At 36.3% G+C, this 22,705-nt stretch overlaps 1 protein-coding gene and 1 long non-coding RNA gene across 3 annotated transcripts in view; one reads left to right on the top strand and one right to left on the bottom strand.

Annotated features, from left to right (window-relative positions):
- LOC107683602 (potassium voltage-gated channel subfamily H member 5-like) overlaps nt 1-15,529 on the top strand; it is a 35,380-nt gene extending 19,851 nt beyond the window's left edge. The window contains exons 10-12 of one of the 2 annotated variants that reach the window (XM_016479681.1): nt 1,762-1,958; nt 13,302-14,344; nt 15,499-15,529. In XM_016479681.1, coding sequence (XP_016335167.1) covers nt 1,762-1,958; nt 13,302-14,324 — 1,220 coding nt within the window. In that variant the 3' untranslated portion in view covers nt 14,325-14,344; nt 15,499-15,529. Of the gene's footprint in view, nt 1-1,761; nt 1,959-13,301; nt 14,669-15,498 lie in introns of those variants that run through there. The other variant, XM_016479676.1, reaches the window with a different exon arrangement.
- Nucleotides 15,530-20,000: 4,471 nt separating this feature from the next.
- Nucleotides 20,001-22,525, bottom strand: LOC107683923 (uncharacterized). The gene is made up of 3 exons (XR_001633791.1): nt 22,366-22,525; nt 22,200-22,273; nt 20,001-20,077 (listed from the first exon to the last, which is right to left on the bottom strand). It is a non-coding gene; the product is annotated as an uncharacterized LOC107683923 (long non-coding RNA).
- Between the last annotated feature and the right edge of the window lie 180 nt (nt 22,526-22,705).

Below are 22,705 nucleotides of genomic sequence, written 5' to 3'. Positions count from 1 at the left end.
TAAATAGGGTAACTTGTAATCTGTAACCTATTACATTTTCAAAGTAACCTTCCCAACACTGCGCATGACTCCTTGGAGACCATGTTTGGTGGCTTTGCTCTTCTGTCTGAGATAAACTGTAAATCCCCACAGTCTCTTCGCTGTACTACACATGTCTTCAAACTCTCAGTAGAGCCCTTGACAAAGTCTCTGCAGGCCATATCTGCTGCACACGGTATGTTCGAATCAAAATAAAACCCTGACCATGTGAATCACACCTTTTTTTTTTTTTTTTACCAGAATATTGTTTACATAAAGCTTGAAAATCATTTTGGAATAGGTATTAAGTTGTATAGAGGCTAAGTTTTTTAATATGATTTCTACCGAATGCAACTTAACAGCTCTTGTGCTTGCACTCTACAACCTATTAGTAGAGTTGACAAGAGTGGTTTGCTTTGTTATAAAAATGACGCCAGAACAATGATTTTCAGGAAAAGAGAATCTTTCAGTTTTGCTTTGAAAGGTTAATTAGAACGCATTTGTGCATTCACTCCTAGCAGCTGCTAATTGTGGTTTAATTGGTCTGGCATGTGCAGCCAATTAAATGTGTTTTGCTACTAGGAATAAGTCTTTAATTGGCAGGACAAACACCTGTGACAGACGATCTCGGTGTTGAGATTATGCCGAGATCAGCATTAAAAATATTAGTCGGAAAACAAGAAATATTATTTTTAAACCAACCAAATAAGGTTTTTGGTTTGCCCTGGTGTATGTCTGTTGTTCTTGTGGTAAATGCATGTTCAGCACTGCTGCGACCTATGGAATCAGTGCAGGGTTGGAACTTGAAGGTTGAAGGTCTATTTTAGGTTCCTGGTGCCGAGGATCTGCAGAAAGTGTGCCATTGATCTTCGGCATCTATTTTCTAAAAACTGATCTCATTGTTAACGGTTCATCAACCATTGAATTTAACCAAGACCCTGCCTTACATTTTTTCTTTTTGATACTCTGATTTGAATGTAAGTCACGCTCACACACACACACACACACACACACACACACACACACAAAAGATCTGTCAGTAATTCCATTCAGTTCTGTTCACCAGAAAATGAAAATTCTGTCATTTACTCATATGATTTCCTTTCTTATGTGGAACATAAAAGATGTTTTGCAGAACGTCTGAGCTGCTCGTTTAAAGGTTAAAAAATATTTCATATGACTCATGCACTGTTCTAAATCTTCTGAAACTAATTGATGGGTTTGTATAAGGAACAGTCCAGAGCAAGGGGAAAACTTTCAACATTCAGTAACAGTTCTTAAAATATCTTTTGTTTTCTGCAGACGAAAGAAAGTCACAGTTTTGTAATGGCATGAGGTGATTAATTGATGACAGAATTTTCATATTTAAGTGAACTCTCCCTTTATATTTCTGTCTGTTCATCACAAGAAATAAAGTCAAATGAGTTCAGAATGACGAGAGTAATTGATAACATTTTAATTTTTAGGTAAGTTGCCCATTTTAATACGAGTAAGCTAAACTTTTTTCCAATACAGGTAAGTAATTCTCCTGCTCAAGCCTGTGCCATGCTCCAGCTCTATAAAGAGAATATTCATTGAAATGTCAGATTTGATCATTCTGCTGCTCAACCCTGCTGTGAGATTATGCATTTGACTGACATCAATTGAAGCAGTCTAGTCTCACACTAACTCTCTGCTCTGTTAAATATTGTTCTAATCTTCTCTTTGCATATTCTCTAATATTTTTTGTTCTTTCTCTCTCAGGTAAAGGGGACGTGTTTGGTGATGTGTTTTGGAAGGAGACAACTTTGGCCCACTCATGCGCTAACGTTCGGGCGTTAACGTACTGTGATCTTCACATCATAAAGAGAGAAGCCTTGCTGAAAGTGTTGGACTTCTACACAGCGTTTGCCAACTCTTTCTCCCGAAACCTCATTCTCACCTGCAACCTACGCAAAAGGGTGAGACGCATTAGCCAGCACACCTCTCGAATGTTATGTGTCTCTCTCATTGTGTTTGCTATGGTTGTCAGTGCTTCCTTTGTCTGAGTTCAGCTTTATTCGGTCAAATGACTCTTTCTATTTTTTCTTTTGTGCTGAAATCTCATGCTTTCTCGTGTTAGTTTGCAGGCTCTTTTATTTTTTCCCTTTCCATTTCTGGGCCCTGTCTGGTCATGTATTACAGTGTTTAAATGGTTTTAATAGTTGATGATTTGACACCTTGATTATTATGTTCTTTTAAGATACTCTGTGATGCTAATTAAATCAGCAAGAGTGTTTAAAGGACTGAAGTATCCAGAGAGGAATTTATGTTGGATGTATTAAAGGGACAGTTCACCCAGAAATAAAAACATTGTTTTTTTACAATTTACTCACCCAAATGTTGTTCCAAAATCATAAGACTCAATCTTATAAACTCAAAGACTTAATCTTCAAAACACAAATTAAGATATTTGTAATGAAACCTGAGTTGTTTCTGACCCTTCAGGTAACTAAAATTTACGAGATCCAGAAAGGTCAGAAAGGTTATCTCAGGTTTTGTTAAAAATATATTGATTTGTGTTTTGAAGATTATATTCTAAGTCTTATGGGTTTGTAACGATTTGAGGGTGAGTAAATGATGACAGAATTGTAATTATTGGGTCAAGTACTCCTTTAAGACAGGGGTGTCCAAACTTGGTCCAGGAGGGCCACTGTCCTGCAGAGTTTAGCTCCAACCCTAATTAAACCCAATGTAACCCCTCTCTCCCGGGTCCTCACCGCCACACCTCGTTCTTGTTCCGAGTGGGTCTCGAACCCCGGTCTCCTAGCCGCTGGCCTCCGTTACATCTGCTCATATTTTTTGCATGATGATACATTTAAAAGTTAATGGACAAACGGATGTTATTAAAATTCACATTGTTGTTGCAGATGAAATATAACACAGATAAGATATTAAATAAATATTTTTTACCAGGTTAAATATTGATAAGTAGTAACTCAAACCCCTTTATCTAAACCTCTCTATTTAACCGTTGATTCGCGCACATCCACCATGTTTGTAGTTCTGAACCGAATCCTTTGCCAAAGCGCAATGGATTGTAGGCAATATTAGCCATTATAGTGTGCACGGATCCACACTTCAAAAATCTACCTGAAATAGTAAACCATCCGGGGACGTTTGTCATACTCTTCAGCATACTAGTATGCTTTGGTACACACTTATTCTAATGTCACATACTATTTAAGATGGATAGTATGAACATTGGGACGCAGGCAGTCACTTCAAGTCAAGTCAAGTCAAGCCTGCTTTATTGTCAATTCTTCCACATGTACAGCACATACACACAGAGAATTGAAATTGCGTTACTCTCAGACCCTTGGTGCATACAGATAACACTAACAGTAGAACATAAATACAGATAGATACAGATTTAAATATAAAATACAACTATACAAATAAGGTAAAATGTAAAAAAAAATTTTTTAAAGTCTATTCATAATAGAATGTTGAACAATTTTTGTATGTACTTAGAAATAATATGGGTTTTGCTTGTGAAACAGGCCCCCATAAGCTGTGGATTCACCACGTGAATATCATGAGGTATCTATACCAATCACCCCCAGCACCAGACTCCAATATTCTGGGTCGATTTCCTGTCAGTCATGTCGTCATCTACTCAGAGGAGTGATTAAAGATTGATTTGAATTCAGTTTTGATCAGGTTGACTCAGAATTTTCAGATTCGAGTCCTTTCAAAACCTGAGCTAGAAATAAAATTAATGATTAATTCCCTTATAGAATTAACGACTTAAATTACAGTTAAGTCACTACAAAGGTAAAATGTAAAAAAAATATATAAAGCAGCACAAGGCGCATGGCAGATAGAGTGCAAACCAGTGAAGTAAACAACAGTGCAGATATAATGATTGTAGTGCAAAAGAGCTTATTCAGACTGATTAAAGTGACAGTGTGTGTGTGTATTTGGGAGGGGGGAGTGGGAGAGTCCATCAGAGGGTCAGAATTCAGTAGTGCGTGGGGCAAAAGAGGGGAGGGGGGGCAAGGCCGGGAGGGAGTTCAGTTCACTTGCTTCGTTTCTGAAAGAATTAGCTGTTTGAACGGATCGAGGTAGTCAATGATTCAGTGACTAATTCATAAAGATATTCACTTGCTTCGTTTCTGAATGAATCATTTGTTTGAACGGATCAAGTCAGTGATTCAGTGACTCATTCATATAGACGGTCACTTGCTTCATTTCTGAATGAATCAGCTGTTTGAACAGATCAAGTGAGTCAATGATTCAGTGATTCCTCCATAAAGACAGTCACTTGCTTCATTTCTGAATTAAGGTATTTAAGGGTATAATTAGGGTATATTTACTGGGGGAAAAAGGTGATAATAAAGGTTAGCATCAAAGCAGTTCACAAGCCACTTTATAAGTGATTTGAGAGATGTGCAGAGGGGGAAGTTCATTTTTGGTCTGTTCCTCACAGAAATATGCTGTATGGCTTCAGAAGACTCAGACTTTTACTGTTTTTAGTTTTTGTTGAAGCTTTCATTTTTTGGAAAATCACAAGTTGAACTAGAATATATTGAAAATATCTCCTCATATGTAAAGAAGATAAATTATAACGGTTTGGTACAACGTGAGGGAGAGTAAATTTCATTTGTAGGTTAAGTAACCCTTTAATCTCTCAGAGCTCTGATTGGATAAAAGCCACAATTGTCATCAGTTGCCCTAATCGTATTGGAAACAGTACAGAGTAAAAAGATGTGTCAGGGCCGGGGATTATGGGTAGAACTGGGTCAGTAGTGTGAAAGAGGGGAAACCCATGGAAAAAAAAAAACGTTCAGTATGCATATGGAGCTAAGATTTTCTCTCTCTCTTCCTTCCTCTTTCTTTTCTCATGTTCAGTCCTCTCCCCTCCACTGTCATCTTTCTGGCTGTCTTTTCGTTGTTAAACACTCTTCATCTGTACTCGTTTCCTTATTACTAGCCTTGGATTTGACAAGAAGCTTATTGTTTGCTCCTTCCCTCCATATTTTCTGTCTCTTGATCTTTTCTAAACAATTACTAAACCTCACACACACACTCATTCTCTCACACACAGCCACAAAAACACACATTCAAATATACGAACAACATAGGGTTTCTAGGTTAATGGTCAGATATGAATAAATCAAAACACAAAGCAAAAGCTCCTCTCATACATACCCTGTTTATCACTTTTTTCTCTCTCTCTCTCTCTCTCTCTCTCTCTCTCTCTCTCTCTCTCGCTCTTTTCTTAATGTTATTCCCTTTTTCCACCCTGATTGTTCCCTGCCTGCATGCTTTTACCCTGTCAAAGAGTCTTACATCAATGCTGAGGCAAAACAAAAATTCACAGCAGCGCTGTTTTAAATTGTTTAAAGATATTTTTGATCATTTTTGAGTGTTATTCTTTTCACTACTGTATTAATATTAAATAGAGAACAGAAAATTAAGGGGATTTAGTGAAATAGGATCAGCATCATTCATGAGTCAGATTTGTACCTTCATTTACATTTATGCATTTGGCAGACACTTTTATACAAAGTAACTTACACTGCAGTTCCAGTAGTGGAATAGGATCAGGATCGTGAGTCAGATTTGAACCTTCATGATCACCATGAATCAACAGTTAGGCCAGTTAATGGAAAAAATGAATAATTCTCATAAATAGATGATATAGAAACAAAACGTCAACTTAGTGAAGTCTTTGGTCAAATAAAAGACCAGTTGTGTTTAGTGTCTCTGTAGAGGGATCCTGAGGCTTTCAACAGAATGAAACATTTAGATTTCAAGCATGTATCTGGCATCTAATGGAGGACAGAGAGAGAGGGAGGGATTGTGGAGCCTTGCTGGTGTGTTGTTGATTATGTGTGTGCAGGGCAGAGGTGTGAGATGATTATTTCATGGTTTTGTAGAAGGTTTGTGGAATATTCTCATTTTATATTAATAAAATTGCCAAAATCACTGCACATAGCCTCAAAGATCAAGTGGTTTCCTGGAGGTGTTGCTTCATTTGTCTTATTGTAGAAATGACTGCAGGAACTCTGGGCACCATGTAGCAACTGCAGATTTACATAAAGGGTGTGTTATTTCCACCGGGAATCAGATGTTTTCTCAGACAAAGAGATTCGGACAGGTTTAGAATTATTTTCTTTAAGCAATAAATTGAACCGAAGATTGAATCTCATATCTCATCTGTCTTTGTGTGACTGAATTAGAACTGTTTCAGTGCATGGCTGCATTAGATGCATGTGTGACTGCAGGTGACAGGCTAGATTACCTAAACAGCCCTATGTGTCACCTAATCACCCGCTGAGACGGACACACTCTCCCTCAGTGTGTGTGAGAGAGAGGAGCGAGGCTTGGTTACGGTACAGTGATGGCACCAGGGTAAAGAAAGAGATGAGAAAAGATATTTAAAGTGGAAAAGAGAGGGGCAGTGTTCCCTCTAAGCAGCATCCGTGCACGTTCATGCACTTCTGATATTGCTCCTGAGCACTTTTGTGATCTTGATCACAACATGCATTGGATTTATTACAATTATTTTTTATTATTACATTTCTTTTTAACGAATAGTGCAGTTAGTGCTTTTTCTCATGTAATGAAAGGATCCATTCAGTAGAAGGTTTTACTCACCAAGAACAAAAATAAAGTACAAAAGAAGAACTAAGAAATTATATGTGTTTAAGGCACTACCACATCATTGTCTTTCATTTTAGAACAAACACGCCTCCTTTTTATGCTAATTATGCTTATTATAGAATGTTCCCTTTTTCACAAAATATTTGCTTGCCAACTTCACTTTCATTGCCTACAGAAAAAAGAAAATTTAATTTAGATATTTGTTTACATTTTCTATTGACCATTACATCTAATGATGAAAGAGTTTAACGAGGCAAATGTCCAGTGTGCCATACTGTTACAATAAAAAGAATTCTAATATTAATATAATATATACAGTATATATATATATATATATATATAGCTCATTTTAATACTAATAGTTTAGTTTAATAGTTTTACATACCTCTTTTATTATATAATACAATTATATTAATAATATAATAATATTAATAATATAGTAACTCCTGACTGTATATACATAGTCTCAAAAATCTTGTGGTTTTATTATATTAACCAGACCACTTTGCATTGTCCCCTGAAATTAAAGAAATTCTGACAGAAACAAGTTACTGTTATAAAATAATAATGTAATTCATTTATATGTAATATATTTATATTCAATTATTAGTTATGTATATTCTAATCTAATCTAATTTTTTAACAACTGCACCATTACTTGATTGCAATTCCTTCACTGAAAATCAGGCGCTTAACATGGACAGCACATGAACACAAACAACGCTAGCAACTGGTGCCATTCATTTTAAGTGAATTCCCCCCAAGACACACTCTCTCTTTCTCTTTCTCTTTCTCTCTCATTTGTTTTCCCTCTCAGTCCTGTCTTGATCTCCAATTGGTCTGTTTAGTGGTCTAATTAGCAGTGTTTTTAAGTTTATTCTCTGTAGTGCCAGGGCTCAGGAGAGAACTGAGATACACAAATACAATTTCAGACACTTTATATGATAAATATATGGAAAACAGATAGAAAGAAGTTACACACACACACACACACACACACACAAAACGGAAAAAGATTAAATGCTCCAATTCACTCCCCAGGCAGATGGTCCCCAAGAGCTCTTGCCAAGAAAAAAAAATCAGGGCCCGTGTTCACAAAACATTTTATCTTACCACTAAGAGTTCTCCTAAATAGAGGTAAAAGTTTTTAACTAAGAGTTTCTTTTAAAACCTATTCACAAAGCTGCTGAGACAAACTTTTACTAAGGAATAGAGAGAAGTCTTAAGCTAAGAGTAAGGGGGCGGGGTTGACCTCGTTGCTATGGATGATGTCAGCACGCTTACTAACTATGCACACAGTGATTGGCTGATGGGGGAGGGGTCTCTGTCAGAGATTTATTCATAGAAATATTGTAGAGCGCAATATTATGTTGCCATATTCAGATAAAGGTTTAAAAAATATGCACATTCAAATAAAGATTTTAAAATGCAGGCTAAGTGTCACTAATTAAACAAGAATATGTTCAGTTATTTGTCAGCATCTTCTCGTAAACATTTAGCGGATATGCATATAAACAGCCTTTTAATTAACAGAGTAGAATAATCATGGCTGATAGTAAGGCGTGTAAACGTAAAAGAAAAACCAAACTGGAAGCAAGAACAGCTGTTACTTCTTGCCCAACTTGTTAATGAAAACAACAGTCATAATACCCTCGTGATTAAGGCGACACCTTTTTAAAAGCTCATTATCGTCAAACGTTTCTAAAATGTTTCTGTTCCGAGGTAGATTGCCGGCAACAGCCATTTTAGGATAGTTTGTGACTTGGTCTTAGTGACTTAGGAGTCCTCTTCACTACACCTAACGTTTCACAGATTTAGGAGCTAGTTTTAGAGCAAACACGCTTAGAGCAAAAGTGTAGGAGTCCTAAATTTAGGACTGACACGCCCATTATTTTTAAGATTTTCTCCTAAATAAGCAAGTTATGAGCTACTTTTAGCCTTAAAATGTTTTGTGAATATGGGCCCAGTCCTATCTAATCATGGATACACACAGCAACCTCCCTACAGATGCACACACAGGTCCTCAGGCAAAAAGGTGAGACTTCCCTGCCGATTTCCTCTTTGGAATAATGGCTTCTCTCTCGAGTGCTTCCAGAACATTCTAGAGAGTGAGAGATTGATGGAGGAGCGGAGCAGGCCTGCTTTTTTCACTTGCTGGCAATAATGCATGAAAGGGACTTGGAGTGATTTGGCAGCTGTAAATCTGAAAGCTTGTGTGTATGTGATATTTTCACTGCCGTAATGTCAGGGAATTTTATTTATTTCTCCACCTGTGTGGGGATTCTTACATTTTAAGATGGGGTTACATTGTCTATTAGTATATAATGAGGAGGAGTTATGTGTGTGTGAGCACACCTGGTTTCCTCCTAACTGTAATGTGACAGTAAGAGGGTCTGAAGCATTTGTCAGTGATTCTCAGCAGTAAATGCTGTGGACACATTTTGAGCCAATTACCTCTAGTCAGAGAGAAGACGTTTCCCCACTGCGGGATGGCAGTTTGTTTGTGTGTGTGTGTGTGTGTGTGTGTGTGTGTGTGTGTGTGTGTGTGTGTGTGTGTGTGTGTGTGTGTGTGTGTGTGTGTGTGTGTGTGTGTGTGTGTGTGTGTGTGTGTGTGTGTGTGTGTGTGTGTGTGTGTGTGTGTGTGTGTGTCCTAGATGTGTTATGCAATGGTGTTGCTAACAGGTTTCTGTGCCATTTCAAGTCACTTAAACCTCAGTGCTTCACACAGTCAGTCACATGATCCTTCAGAAATCATTCTAATATGTTTATTTGGTGCTCAATCATTACTGGTGTTTAAATATCAATAATGGTTCTTATTATCAAAACCTGTTGAAAACAGTTTTTGCTGCTTAATATTTTAGTGGAAATTATATATTTTTTATTTATTTTTTATTTTGTAGGATTTAAGATTAGGAATAGAAAGCTCAAAAGAACAGCATTTATTTGAAATGGAAATAATTTGTAACATTATAAGCGTACTTTCTCTTAAACAATTTAAAACTCTTTTAAAACAATTTAGAATTAAACAATTTAATTTTATTCCTTGCTGAATAAAAATATTATTATTATTATTACTTTTAAATAAATAAATCAATAACACCAAGCTTTTGAATGGTAGTGCATCACAGTTTTGGTTTTCAGCATAATAATATGAATTGTTTCTTGAGAACTAAATCAGCGACTGGAGTAATCAAATCAAAATTTATTTATAAAGCACCTTAAAAAACACCAAAGTGCTGTGCAATTTCAAAGAAATTAGATAAAACACAATAAAATACAAAGAAAGAGATAGATAATACAATAAAGCAAGAGAAAAATGAAATAAAATAAAAAAATAAACTAATATAAATGCATCTAATCCAAACCAGTAGTCCTCACAAAGCACCAAAGGCCTCATCGAACAAATATATCTTAAGATGGGTTTTAAATATGTTTACAGAGGTAGACAATCTGATAGCTATTGGCTTAATGGATATATGATGTCTGTCTTATGGTTGCTATAGAGTATTTTAATTGTTCCACTGACCTCAGCACTCACATTCGTCATGACAGCTTTTTTTTTTTCTTTTTTTTTTTTTATCTTTCATTCTCTTATTCTGTTGACAGTTACAGGTGAACACACACCATGCAGTGCATTAATCCTTCAGTCTGTTGCTCCGAGATCAGAAGTGGAATCTTAAAATAGCTATTCCAATATGGAAAGGACGTTGTCAGTGTGCTTTAATACAAGAAAAAAACATGAAATTGTGATCCGTATTGCTGTGCTGTGATGTGCATTGTGTGTGATATTCCTTCAGGGAAGGACAGTCAGGTCAGCCACTGCTGTCGATTGTTTAGACACAGTGAGATGCTAAAGTCCATTGAGGTAAATGTGAGTCGGTCCATTTGAAAATTTCAAACTGTATCATTGCTTCGGATCCGTAAAGAATGTGATAATGGCTCTGACCCAGACTGAGGCTGGAGTTTATGAGTTTATAAAGGCCTCTTCTTCTGCCATATGAAAGCATTTATAGACTTTCATGTAGATATTTCAGTCCTGCACCTTTTTATGCAGTAAATGTTTATACAACATGCCTTCTGGCAATGTTAATTTCTCTGATATTACCATATGCATTTCACAAATCTGAATATGCATATTCCAAATTTGCATTGTGTCCTTTCCGCAAGAGGGTACACAGTTACAATGTCATAATGCGCATTATCTCAACTTTTGCAGCAGTCAATGTAATTTCCTTATGCTGTAATTACAGAATATGCTGTAAATCTTCTCCACTTCTATTGGTTGCATTTACTTTTGGGCCATAGTGTTAATTGTGTTCATGTTTTTGAGGTTTAGTTGAGTAGAGCCTCTATCTCTTAATCACTCACATTCTCTTCATGCACTAATTGCTCGGGTTATGTCCACTAATAACATCAGAGGTTCTGCCTTAATTTGAACCTTTCTCTGAGGGCTCTTGTCACAAGGAGTGATGGGGGTCGGAAAGAAGAAAGACAGAGAGAAAAAAAACAATCAGGGGCCAGTCACAAACTGTCCAGTGAGAATATGAACAGAGTCAGTTTGTCATTGTTTTTTAATACAAGTTGTTATGATCAACTTTTATTAGAGAAGACTCATCTAAAGCCGAGCAGAAAATCCAAAATAAGTTTCAATATGATATATTGAGTGGGGCTTAAAAATATAAATAAAACATATTTATATATTCATAATACATTAATATTTCTATCATACATAATACATATTTATATTTTTTTCATATAATGTATTAATATTAATTAATAACTAATTGTAATTATTAACTATTTAAATATTCTATATGCAATTTATAAATGTATAAAATAATATTTAGAATTATATTTTGTATTTATGAAAATTCATGTGTCTTTTATATTTTGATACATATTTTTAAATTATTTAATTTAATGATTGAATTTATTATAATTATTCAATATTTTATAATAATTATTAAATATTTTATCATGTATAATAATGGACCGGCCAGAAGATGTCAGAACCTTTTCTCTCTTCAAATCTTTGTTTTTGCTTTGTATATTTAAATTGTTTTGACAGCAAGCCTACAAGACGACTGTCCCAGCATCCCTGTGATCCTTTTATGGCCAGTTCATCCCCAGCTTTACCGCAGTTAGTGAAATCAAATTTTCTGTGTTGTTCATAAAACTTTGTTTGCAGATGTGTTGAAAAGGCATACAAGCAATTACTGCCTTGAAAGGGGTCAGAAGGAATAGGTTCTAATGAGCTTTCATTTCCTAACGTTATTAAAAAACAACACACATGCTGGCAGTTCTCTCCGTGATTGGAACTCATTAAATAATTTCTGTTAGTTTTGTGTGAATAACTCTGTGCCAGGAACTTTGTGTGTCAGAGGAAGGTGTGTGATCTCAAACAAAGCCTCAGTGGGACAGAAAATGTTGTAATGTTCAAATGGAGAATGTTGCACTGTTCAGCTCTTGTTTTGCTGACTTTTAGAAAAAGGGCGAAAGAGAATGACGGCCGTTCTCTGTCTGTGAGCTCCAGTGTCTGAACCAATCCATCAGTTTCAGATTTAAGAGTCAAATGCTCTCAGTATGGATTCTTCAAAACAAAGCAGATTCTTAAGAAAAACAGGCAAATGGGTGATGTGCGTGTTATTCTGCTAAACTTAAAATAATTTGTTCTCGTCCTAGCTCAATGTGAATAGACAAGTTAGCCATTTGTAGGTTGATTTTGTATCATAATTATCATAAATATCAAATTCTGTTCAGCATGGCAGCACTGAGATGGATGGATGGATGGATAGTGGGTTTTCACCCCCAATTCCATTATGTGATGCTAGTGGTGCAGATATAACATTGATCATTTACAAATGTAAAAATATTAAAGTCTGTTTAATTGATATAGAGAATAAAAATCTCTTTATAATGTTTATCTTTATAATGGTTTGTTAGTAGCTATTGAATTGATCTGCTTACGTCTCTAGTCCAACCTTGTTCATGTTTTACATTAACTTGAGAGAAAGACACAAGTAAAGTAAATAAGTAAATAAATATTATCAGCTGAACTAAATGATTCCATCACCTCATATTAGTTTCAGTAAAGAACTTGATGATTTTCATGTGTTGATAAAATGGGATCTGAAAAACAAAAACAAAGAGAGGGTGAAGAGAACAACAGATGTATAATTTAAGACTGATTCTCCAAACACATGCAGGTAGTCTGTGGGCAGACTATGGCAAGACAAAAAATGGAAGCTTTAGTGTGACGGCAGGAGAAGAAGATAAAACATGTATAATTTAAATCTTTCTTTCCCAACACAGCACACATTTTCAGTAATACCCTTATGATGAAATTCCTATTATTACATGTTAAATGTTTCATTTTTATACTGGGGTATGCACTTCTTTTTTGATATTCATGTTACTATTTTATATTGAATGTTCAGACATTTTGTCTTTTCTAAAGCTATTTTTATGATTATGATTTTTAAATAATAGAGAAAGCAATTTTAATAACTCAACATGCATAAAAAGTCATACAAACAAGGAATTTGGTCAAATTACACAAAAAGAATGTTTAGCTAAGTGAAAGTTTTGTTTCCAGAATTCTTGTAGATGCCCTTTCCTATCTAACTGATGGTATTTCTTCTCTTCATATCCAGTTTATATTCCGGAAAATCAGCGACGTGAAGAAGGAGGAAGAAGAGAGGCAGCGCTCAAAGAATGAGGTTCCACTCACCATTCCTGTGGACCACCCGGTCCGAAAACTTTTCCAGAAGTTTAAACAGCAGAAAGAGCTCCGTAACCAGGGCGCTTCGGCCCAGCTGGACTTGGAGAAAAATCAGCAGCATCTACAGCAGCCCACACGCATGCCGAAACCTCACACCTCCCTCATGCAGAACTCGCTGCACGCGGTTCAGAACGGGTTCACCAGCAGCGTGGTCACCATCTCCCAGATCACACCCATCCAGAACTGCCTGGCCTACCCTAAAGCGGCCGACTCCATTAAGCAGAACAACCGCGACATCATGGAACTCAAACCTGCTGTGGCCAGCGGTGACCAAGTCGCAAATCGACTCAAAGTGAATAACACCGCACGGACCAAACCCGCAGGAACCGCCCGTGGCTGGATGAGACTGAAAAACAACATGGCTGCCCCAGGTTCACCTCCAGCGGATGAGAGGAAAGAGGGATTGAACAATGCAGCTAAGTCCATGTCCATGGAGCGCATTTCACCAGAAGTCAAAGTTCAGATAGAAAGTGTTGAGGAGGTTGGAGCATCCAGGAAGAATTCACTCCGCAAAACGTACTCTTGGGATAGTGGCTTGACATACAGCGACCAGAGACTGGATAGGGTTTCAGAACCCCAGAGCCCTGTTCCTGGAGTCGGTGGAGGAGAAGGATCAGCCCGGGATTTTTACCCCAGTAGCGAGAGCTCATTCCAGGCCACGCTGCAGGAGGCAAGGCTGGAGCTGCGGAAAGACATCCAAGCCCTGAATGGAAGGATGGCAGCTTTAGAAGAACGGGTCGGACAAATTCTCAGGCTGCTTTTAGAGACTTCAAAGCCCACGTCTAGTGAAGATCCAACCTCAAAAATGCACCGACCCAAACTCAAAGCACAGAGCAGCATCCCAGTGTCCACACTCAGTACGCCAGACTCTGAAAAGGACGAGGGTTTGCCATAGGAAAACAGACTTTGCATTCAGTAAGTATTTGAGATGAAGCATTTGTAGCATCACTGGGGTTTTGGTGCATCCAAATTTGGCACCTGTACCTGCAGCTTATACAGGAACGCCCAAAATAGGAGCTTGGGTTGGTTTCTAGCTTCGGATTTCTGAGGATAAAGCTGACACCTGAATATCTGTATGGGAACAGGAGTTGGTTTCTGGATCTAAATAACTGCCAGGAACTCTAACCCAATCAGAGAACAGTGGCATGTACTGATAAATACAAAAATAAGAGGATTTTTAGTTTAGTGCTTTAATGTTCAATCAGCCCTTTTTTTGCACACTGAAGTAATGGAACTACCCCCCCCCCCCCTTCTCCCCTTTTTCAGTGTGAGTTTGTACAGTATATATAATGCAAGTCCAGCTGGGTTCTGGCTTGCCAAAAATGTTCAACCCTGATGACGTCTGTACAACTGAAATTATATTTAAATGCTTGTATATTATGCAGTTAACTGCATGCAGATCTTTTTATTCTCACAGAATGCTTATTTTCAATGTTTAAATGAAAGAGACTGTTGATTGTCTTGATATCACCATAATTTACATTCAGGTTTTTATCAAAACGTAGCATGACAGATCACTGAGGAAGAAAGTGTCATGTTTGAAACATTTACGTATGCATGAATGACTTTGACAGCATTCAAGAACTTTGCCTTAAAGGACCTAAACATCACTCTTGAAATAAAGCTGAAGAAGAAAAACCTGCACTGGTTAGTGTAGGACAGGTCTGTTTTTATTTATTTATTTTTTTTTATATATATATTTTAATGTGTCAGGATTTTGGAGGGTTTAGGCCCTTCATTTATGTTCCACTCAATGTTATTGGACTTGTTTTATTTTTTATATAGCACCAGTAGCAGCTTTTGGGCCTGAAATGCAGCTTCACCACTGTATATCTGTTGACTGTATTATATGCAACCTTAATAAAAAATGGTAAATAAAAAATTATAATTGTAAGAGTAAACCACAATGTTTTGTTCTCGTATGCAAGATAACATTATAAATGATTTATATACATTGTATTTCAATTTTTTTTTTTTTTTATATTTTAGTTTTTCATAACTATTTTCCTTGATTTTTAAAAATATGTTTAAATAATGCTGCTTAATAATGTCTCCCTCTTTGTGTCCAGGTAGCACAGAGTTAAATGTACCAGCACAGGTTAAGAGTGCAGCACTCTGTATTACGGTCCTGCTGGTTCGATCCAGTTCTCTACAAAAGAAAGACAGATGAAGCTCTCAGCTGACGTCAATTTTCAGGTAGTGGTGCTGCAGCTTGGCATCAAGCCCTCAAGATTTTGTTATTACAATCCATTTATCGCTCACTCTGTCTCTCTTTTTGCTGAGCTTGCTAAAGATCTGGGATTGGCTTGGTTTTAAAATATTAGTTTTGTGCTTTTATATTCTTTTATATACTCTCACACACATAAATGTTGTTTCACAAATACAAGCCCATTTCAGCAGTAATGTGTGTTTGTGAATTTAAAACAAAAGACTGTGCTGTATTGAATATAAGATGAGGTCTGCCTTTTGTTTACTAAATATTCCCAGTTTTGGTTGGTCTCAAGGTCTCAATGAGCTGTTGTTCTACAGTATATAGATCAGGAAAAAGACCAAGGGGTCAAGAGTTTTGCTAGTTACCTTTTTTTTATTATTTTTTTTTAGCCCCTGTTAAAACTACCACTCTGCTGCTCGAAAGCATCTTTTAGCATTAACTTCTAAATCCATTCTGCAGTAGCTATATACTGCAATTAAGATGAATGGGAATTATTAGATTCTTACTGATCAGATTTTTCAGATATCAGATGCATGCAAGCTAATATTCTAGCTAAGGTCACATGGCCTAACTCTCTTTTTCGTGTTGCTTTCTTTTCTCTGTCAATCTCTATGCCTTTTGACAGAGCATATTGAAACATATCAGCGTAAACTTAAGATGATATGAAGCATTGAAGCATAGGAAAGTAATCATAAAATCGCTGCCCTTCAAAAATGAATAATCTCATTTTAGCCTGGACATATAATGTTGTGGACTCAAGTCTATTTAGAAATGAATTATATTCATTGTCCAGTGATATAAATTTGGTTATCACAAACATTTACATTATGATTTAGTTATTTAGTGAGCTTGATATAGTGCAGACAATAAATAATAGTATTTAAAAAGGCCAAAAATAAATTAACGTAAAGGTGAGAGAGAGATGATGTGTAAGAAGACTGTACACTCTCTCCCATATTTTTCTTTCTTGCTTATATTTAGAACCTCATTTGGATGGATCTGTGCCTATCAGCTCAAATGCCTCGAGTTGTTTGAAAGATCCTGTCTTGCCCATGAGTTGGGCCAGATTTAGAGTTTGTTTATTTGACAGTTAATTGAATGGAAGTGATTTAACAGAAGGGTAATTTTGGCAGTTAATCTGGGACAAAGGTAGCATTGGGGGAGGCTTGACATTTCTAGGAATGCTGGTGAATATCGTACATGCCAACATTAGCGTAGCAACAAAATCACTGGGAACAACGTTGAACAAAAGCAAGGATGGATTATGGCCCTAAGGCATCAACCTTTTTTGGAGGCCCCCTCTTGTACCCCCACACACGGTTTTTGCCACGGAGTTAAAATGGGGGAAATAGTATCTTGTAACTGCACTTTACAACACTTTATATTGCATGACTCAAAATCAAGAATTCAGTTTTAGCTTCTCATAATATTTTGCAAACACAACTCTGTGGAAAGAAATTGAACTGATCTGCATTTTTGTCCCACTTTTGTGAAGAAACCACCACATTTACCTGAACATTTACCACGATTGTTTAAGATAATTTATATGGAATTATACTTGCATTCAAAAGTTTGGGGTTGATTTTTAAAAAAATGTTTTTTAAAGAACTCTCTTATGCTCACCAGAGCAGCATTTATTTGATCAAAAGTAAAGTAAAACAGTAATATTGTGAAATATTTTATTACGGTTTAAATAGCTGTTTTCTACTTTTATATATTTTAAAAGGAAATGTATTCTTGTGATGGCAAAGCTGAATTTTCAGCAGCCATTACTCCAGTCTTCAGTGTCACATGATCTTTTATATCTCGCCGAGGCCGAACCCCACCAATCTCGGGTCGAAGATAGACCTCGAGGCCCCCTATCCGACGACGATGCCCCCGAGTCGATAGCCCCCCGGGGGCCGGGGATAGCGCCCCCCAAAGTTTAAACTTTGACCGCCCATATCTTGGCGAGGCCAAACCCCGCCAATCTTGGGTCCAAGATCGACCTCGAGGCCCCCTATACGACGACGCCTCCCCCGAGTCGATAGCCCCCCCGGGGGCCGGGGATAGCGCCCCCCAAAGTTGAAATTTTGATCGGCTATATCTCGCAGAGGCCGAGACTGAACCCCGCCAAACTCAGGTCGAAGATAGACCTCGAGGCCCCCTATACGACGCCACCTCCCCCGAGTCGATAGCCCCCCGGGGGTCGGGGATAGCGCCCCCCAAAGTTGAATTGTTGACTTGCTAAATCTCGCCGAGGCCGAACCCCGCCAAACTCGGGTCGAAGACTGGCAGATTTCTTTGAAAAAAAATATTTGAGGTGGTCTGCAGTATCTTGAGAAAATAAATTAGTTTAATTTAATTTTAATTTAATTTAATTTAATTATTTATTTTTTCAGAAACCAGGACCACAGCTGCCCTTATTTTAAGTACATCTTTGTCGCAATGATAAACAACATTTTTGTCCCACTCTTGTGAAGAAACCACCACATTTATCAGAACAAAATCTGCACACATTTGTGATTGTGGAACAAAATGAAACCATATTAAACTGCTGGACCTAAATGTAATTTCCAGTGCAGAAACTGCTGAATTTGACCTCTGAGGCGTTACACACTGTGTTCAGGTTTATAATGGAAAAGGTAATAATCATGTGCATCTGCTACTCAATACAATGCCAGAATAGGAGAGGGAAATGTTTTCTCATCATTTTCACATTAGTGAGGTTTTAAATAATTTATCATGCAGGGACTGCTGGGACATGTGAACTCACAGTAATGCAGCATTCAGAAAAATTAGTCTTCAGTGCTGCAGTATTCTGATGATGAGAAATTTATAAATTATACATTATTCGTATGTGTGAGATCAGCAAATGTAAAGTAAATACATTAAAGTTTAAATGGAGAAAAGGTTTGTCTGGTTGGCCTTAGATGGAAAGGCAAGAGCAGGTGGTAAATATATGACTATAAATGGCATTACACTATGAGTCAGTGATTGAGATGAGAGCAGCATTGAGCAGGTGGTTGGACCCCCTAATGATTTCTTTATCACACATATGTGTCATAGTCACGAGACTTTTGCCTCTACCATCTACAAAACAAACACACAACAAATCTCCTGACAAATAAGAAAAACAAAAAAATGTACTTGGCTTTTGTTACCTATCATGCACTGTGGCCATCGGATTATACAGTATTTTTTTTAAAATCGCAGCCTTTATTTACTGTATGATTATTTAAGGTCATTTATATGGAAATAATGAAACATGCTTCTGTTCAAAAGTTTGGGGTTACAGTCCTGTTCCTCATGTACATACTATGTACTTATTATAGTAATTACAATAACTATATAATAACTAGGTACTAACCCTGAACCTACCCCTAAACCTAACCCTACCCTATGTAGTTACCTTGTATTACCAGAACGTTCTTAGGTAAGTACACTGTAAGTACAAATACTGTCAAATAAAGTACAACCAATTTTTTTAAATGAACGAAGTCTCTTATGCTCACCAAAGCTGATAAAAATACAGTAAAAAAATGTATTTTAGTGAAATATTCTAACAATTAAAAATAACTGTTTTTAAATTTAATATATTTTAACATGTGATTTATTCCCGTGATGGCAAAGTTGATTTTTCAGCAGCCTTTACTCCAGACTTCATTGTTACATGATCCTTCAGAAATCATTTTAATAAGCTTATTTATTTATTTTTTGTTTGCTCAAGAAACATTTCTTATTATTATCAATGTTGAACAGTTTTGCTAATATTTTAATGTAAATTGCGCTAATTTTTTTTTAAAGAAGGAACTTTTTGATAAATAGAAAGTTCAAATGAACATAACTTTAGTAACATTATAAATGCCTTTAACTGTCACTTTTGATCAGTTTAATACATTGTATAAATGCTAGTGCATGAGGATTTGTAGTTTTTCGGTTTCAATTAAAAGAAGAGGATAGAACCCAAAATGCTATATAATTTAATGGCTTATAGCTACAATATTTTTTTCAGGTAATGACAGAAGACCACAGGTGTGGTGTTTGCAGTAATGCAGTTTTATTCAGTTTTGCTCTTTTCATGAAAAAAGGAGAAGGAAAATACAAAAAAGATGAGAATGTAACACACAGTGACCATTTGAAAGTAAAATCTCTCCCACATGTACATAGACATCAAACAAATTGATTTTTGATTAATTTTATTCCTGCAGTGCACATGCTCTTTGGTGTTTTAACCATAACTAAAGTGGAGGCTGATTTCTCCATCAGACCGAAGTGATGCATTCAGTGGTGCTGGTGAGACACACCCCACAATCACACCGGAGGGCCACTGGATATGTGTAGGACGGGTCCACGTCTGCGGAGCAGTTCGGCAGCTGCACCGTCTCTAACCGAGTTTCATTATAAGTGCACACGCGCTGGTGCGACTCGATGAAGTGCGGGTCCAGGACTGGTTTCTGCAGTGATTGACAGGTGAAGAGAAGGGTGTGAATCAGACGGATGTCATAATGAGGACTTTTCATCTGGGCACTGATTTATTTTTTAGATAGACTGTGCACTTAAGAGCATCTTTAAAGTTTAATATTTAATAATATACTGTAGAATCTTTAATTAAATATGTTAAATAATGTCTCAATGTCTGTTCCAACCCAAATAACATTTACTGAAATTGAAATGTGTCCCTGAAGGCAATTTTTCTTCAAAAATGAATGTTGTCCTGATCTGACCCTTAAAACTGAATTGACCTAATGTAGTGAGGATGAGGTATATATATTCGGTTATATCTTTGAGTAATAAAAAGTAGTTGATTTCGATGTTAGCACATGAAACATATTTTTTTGTTTTTTCTGAGTGTACACATAGAAAATAAACCGTCACTCTCCTTCAGATATGCTCTTATCAATAATAAGAGCAGTAAATAATACTTTTTGTAAAACATTTATTGCAGAAAATCGTCATGAACCAAAAAATACATACACATCCAAAAATATCTCAACCATTTTTCTCTATTTTCTGTTATTTTTTCCTTTTAATTTCCAGCAATCAGCACAAGAGGTTCTCCGCCTTTCTCTTAAGAGCACTAAAGGAAAAGCTGTTCATTTTTTTTTTTTTTCATTTTTGGAAAATGATTATTTGGGTCAAAATGAGTTCTGTTCCCAAAGTGCTTTTAACTGCTCTATGTGTAACATTTAAACACAATCAACATTTATTTTGCAAATTGAATCTCTCTAATATAACTATAATATTATATCTTTGCATTTTTATGAAACAGTCAACTTTTTGGCTGTTTCAATTTGTATTATTATTATCTATTATTTATGCTACTATGTAATATACAGGATCTGGGGGTTTATTATTTCATATATTAGAGAATTATAAAACCCTGTTAAATAATTGCAATGCATTAAAATTCATTTTCACCTTGACATTGTTTATCATATCGTTTTGAATAAGTATTGATCACATTGCAGGTGTGCTGCAAAAGCTCTTCTCTCTTTTTATGTGTGTTTTTCATGGGCTGATAACATCAGTCTTACTTCCCAAGTCTCACAGCGTCCCCAGCAGGCATCAGTGGTGACGTGCAGCCCACTGCATCCCGGCTTACGGGCCAGAAAGGAAAATTCTCTGACTGCACAGCCGATGAAACGCTTCAGGTTGAGCACAGAAGTCTCTGTATGAGCTCCACAACACAGCCAAACAGCCAGTGTCACACAGCATAGAGTTACAAGAGAGAGTCTAGCACACATACTGAAAGAATGAGAGTTTATGATGAGGTTGTGTGTCTCAGAACAATGATTAAGTGTTAAATGCTCTGTAGGTTACAGAAAATGAAGCAATTACTCTTGATTAATGTAACAAGTGTTTATATTTTGAGTTGTAATGATCTATGAAAACAGGGCTGTTTTTCTTTTACTTACGTTAAAGTTGTTAAAAGTTCACGTTAAAAGTTTTGTCAAAATTACAGTACACTACCAATCAAAAGAGGTCAGCATGATTTTTTATATATTTATTTTATTTTATATTATTTTAATTTGTTTTGAAGAAATTTGTATTTTTATTCATCAAGGATGCATTATATTAATCAAAGTGACAGTAAAGACAATTCTAATCTTTACAAAAGTTTTCTGTTTCAAATAAATTGTTATTTTGAACATTCTATTCATCAAAGAATTAAAAAAAATCATATATGATAACTATATGATAAACTATAGTTTGCACAGTATTTGTTTTAAACACTGATGATAAGAAATGTTTCTTAAGCATCAAATCAGTATATTATAATGATTTTATTAGAAGACAGATCCATATTAGAAGGATCATGTGACACTGAAAATTCAGCTTTGCCATCACAGGAATAAATTGCATTTTAAAATATATTAAAATAGGAGTTATTTTAAATTGTAATAATATTTCACATTAAACAAACTGCATTAAAAACCTTACAAACCCCCAAATTTTCAAGATTCATTATTGTTTTATCAAAGATTCATTCATTATTGGTTTACTATATTTTTAAGCTATATACCATAAATATAACTTCCATAAAGTGCTGTAAAAAGGACTATGTAAGTTTCTCACCCCTGTGCTCCAGACCTCAAAGGAGCCATTGCTGATTCCAGTGACTGTGGTTCTCAGTGGTTAAAAGCAGGTGTCTTTGTTTTTACAAAATAACAGTTATTAATAAAATAAAACATAAATCTCACTTATCTTCTATTTGTCTTAGTTTCAGCAAGGTCAAAGATACCTGGATGGCAGATGCAACAGCTAAACTCTCCAGAATCAGCAAGAAATCTCACTTCCAGTCCTGATTTCACCTCTCCTGAAGTACCTCTTACACTGAACTTGCACAAATCTGTAATTTATTAGAAACGGCACTGTCAACCCCACCTAAAACACACGAGGCTGTCTCTGTAGCGCCAACTGCATCCAGCAGTAATAAAGAGATGTCACACAAGACCATAGACAAGCAGGGAAGGAGCCGATAAGTCCATGTGTGTGGAGACTGAGCCAGCCCCTCAGGCTCTAAAATCTGTGCACGTCTTACCTGCTGCTCAGGTACATCAGCTGTACATCCATTAACTTAA

Source organism: Sinocyclocheilus anshuiensis, unplaced genomic scaffold (genome assembly GCF_001515605.1).
Source record: "Sinocyclocheilus anshuiensis isolate Anshui unplaced genomic scaffold, SAMN03320099.WGS_v1.1 scaffold413, whole genome shotgun sequence".
NCBI classification, from domain to species: domain Eukaryota; kingdom Metazoa; phylum Chordata; class Actinopteri; order Cypriniformes; family Cyprinidae; genus Sinocyclocheilus; species Sinocyclocheilus anshuiensis.
This window is presented reverse-complemented; position numbering and strand designations above follow the sequence as displayed.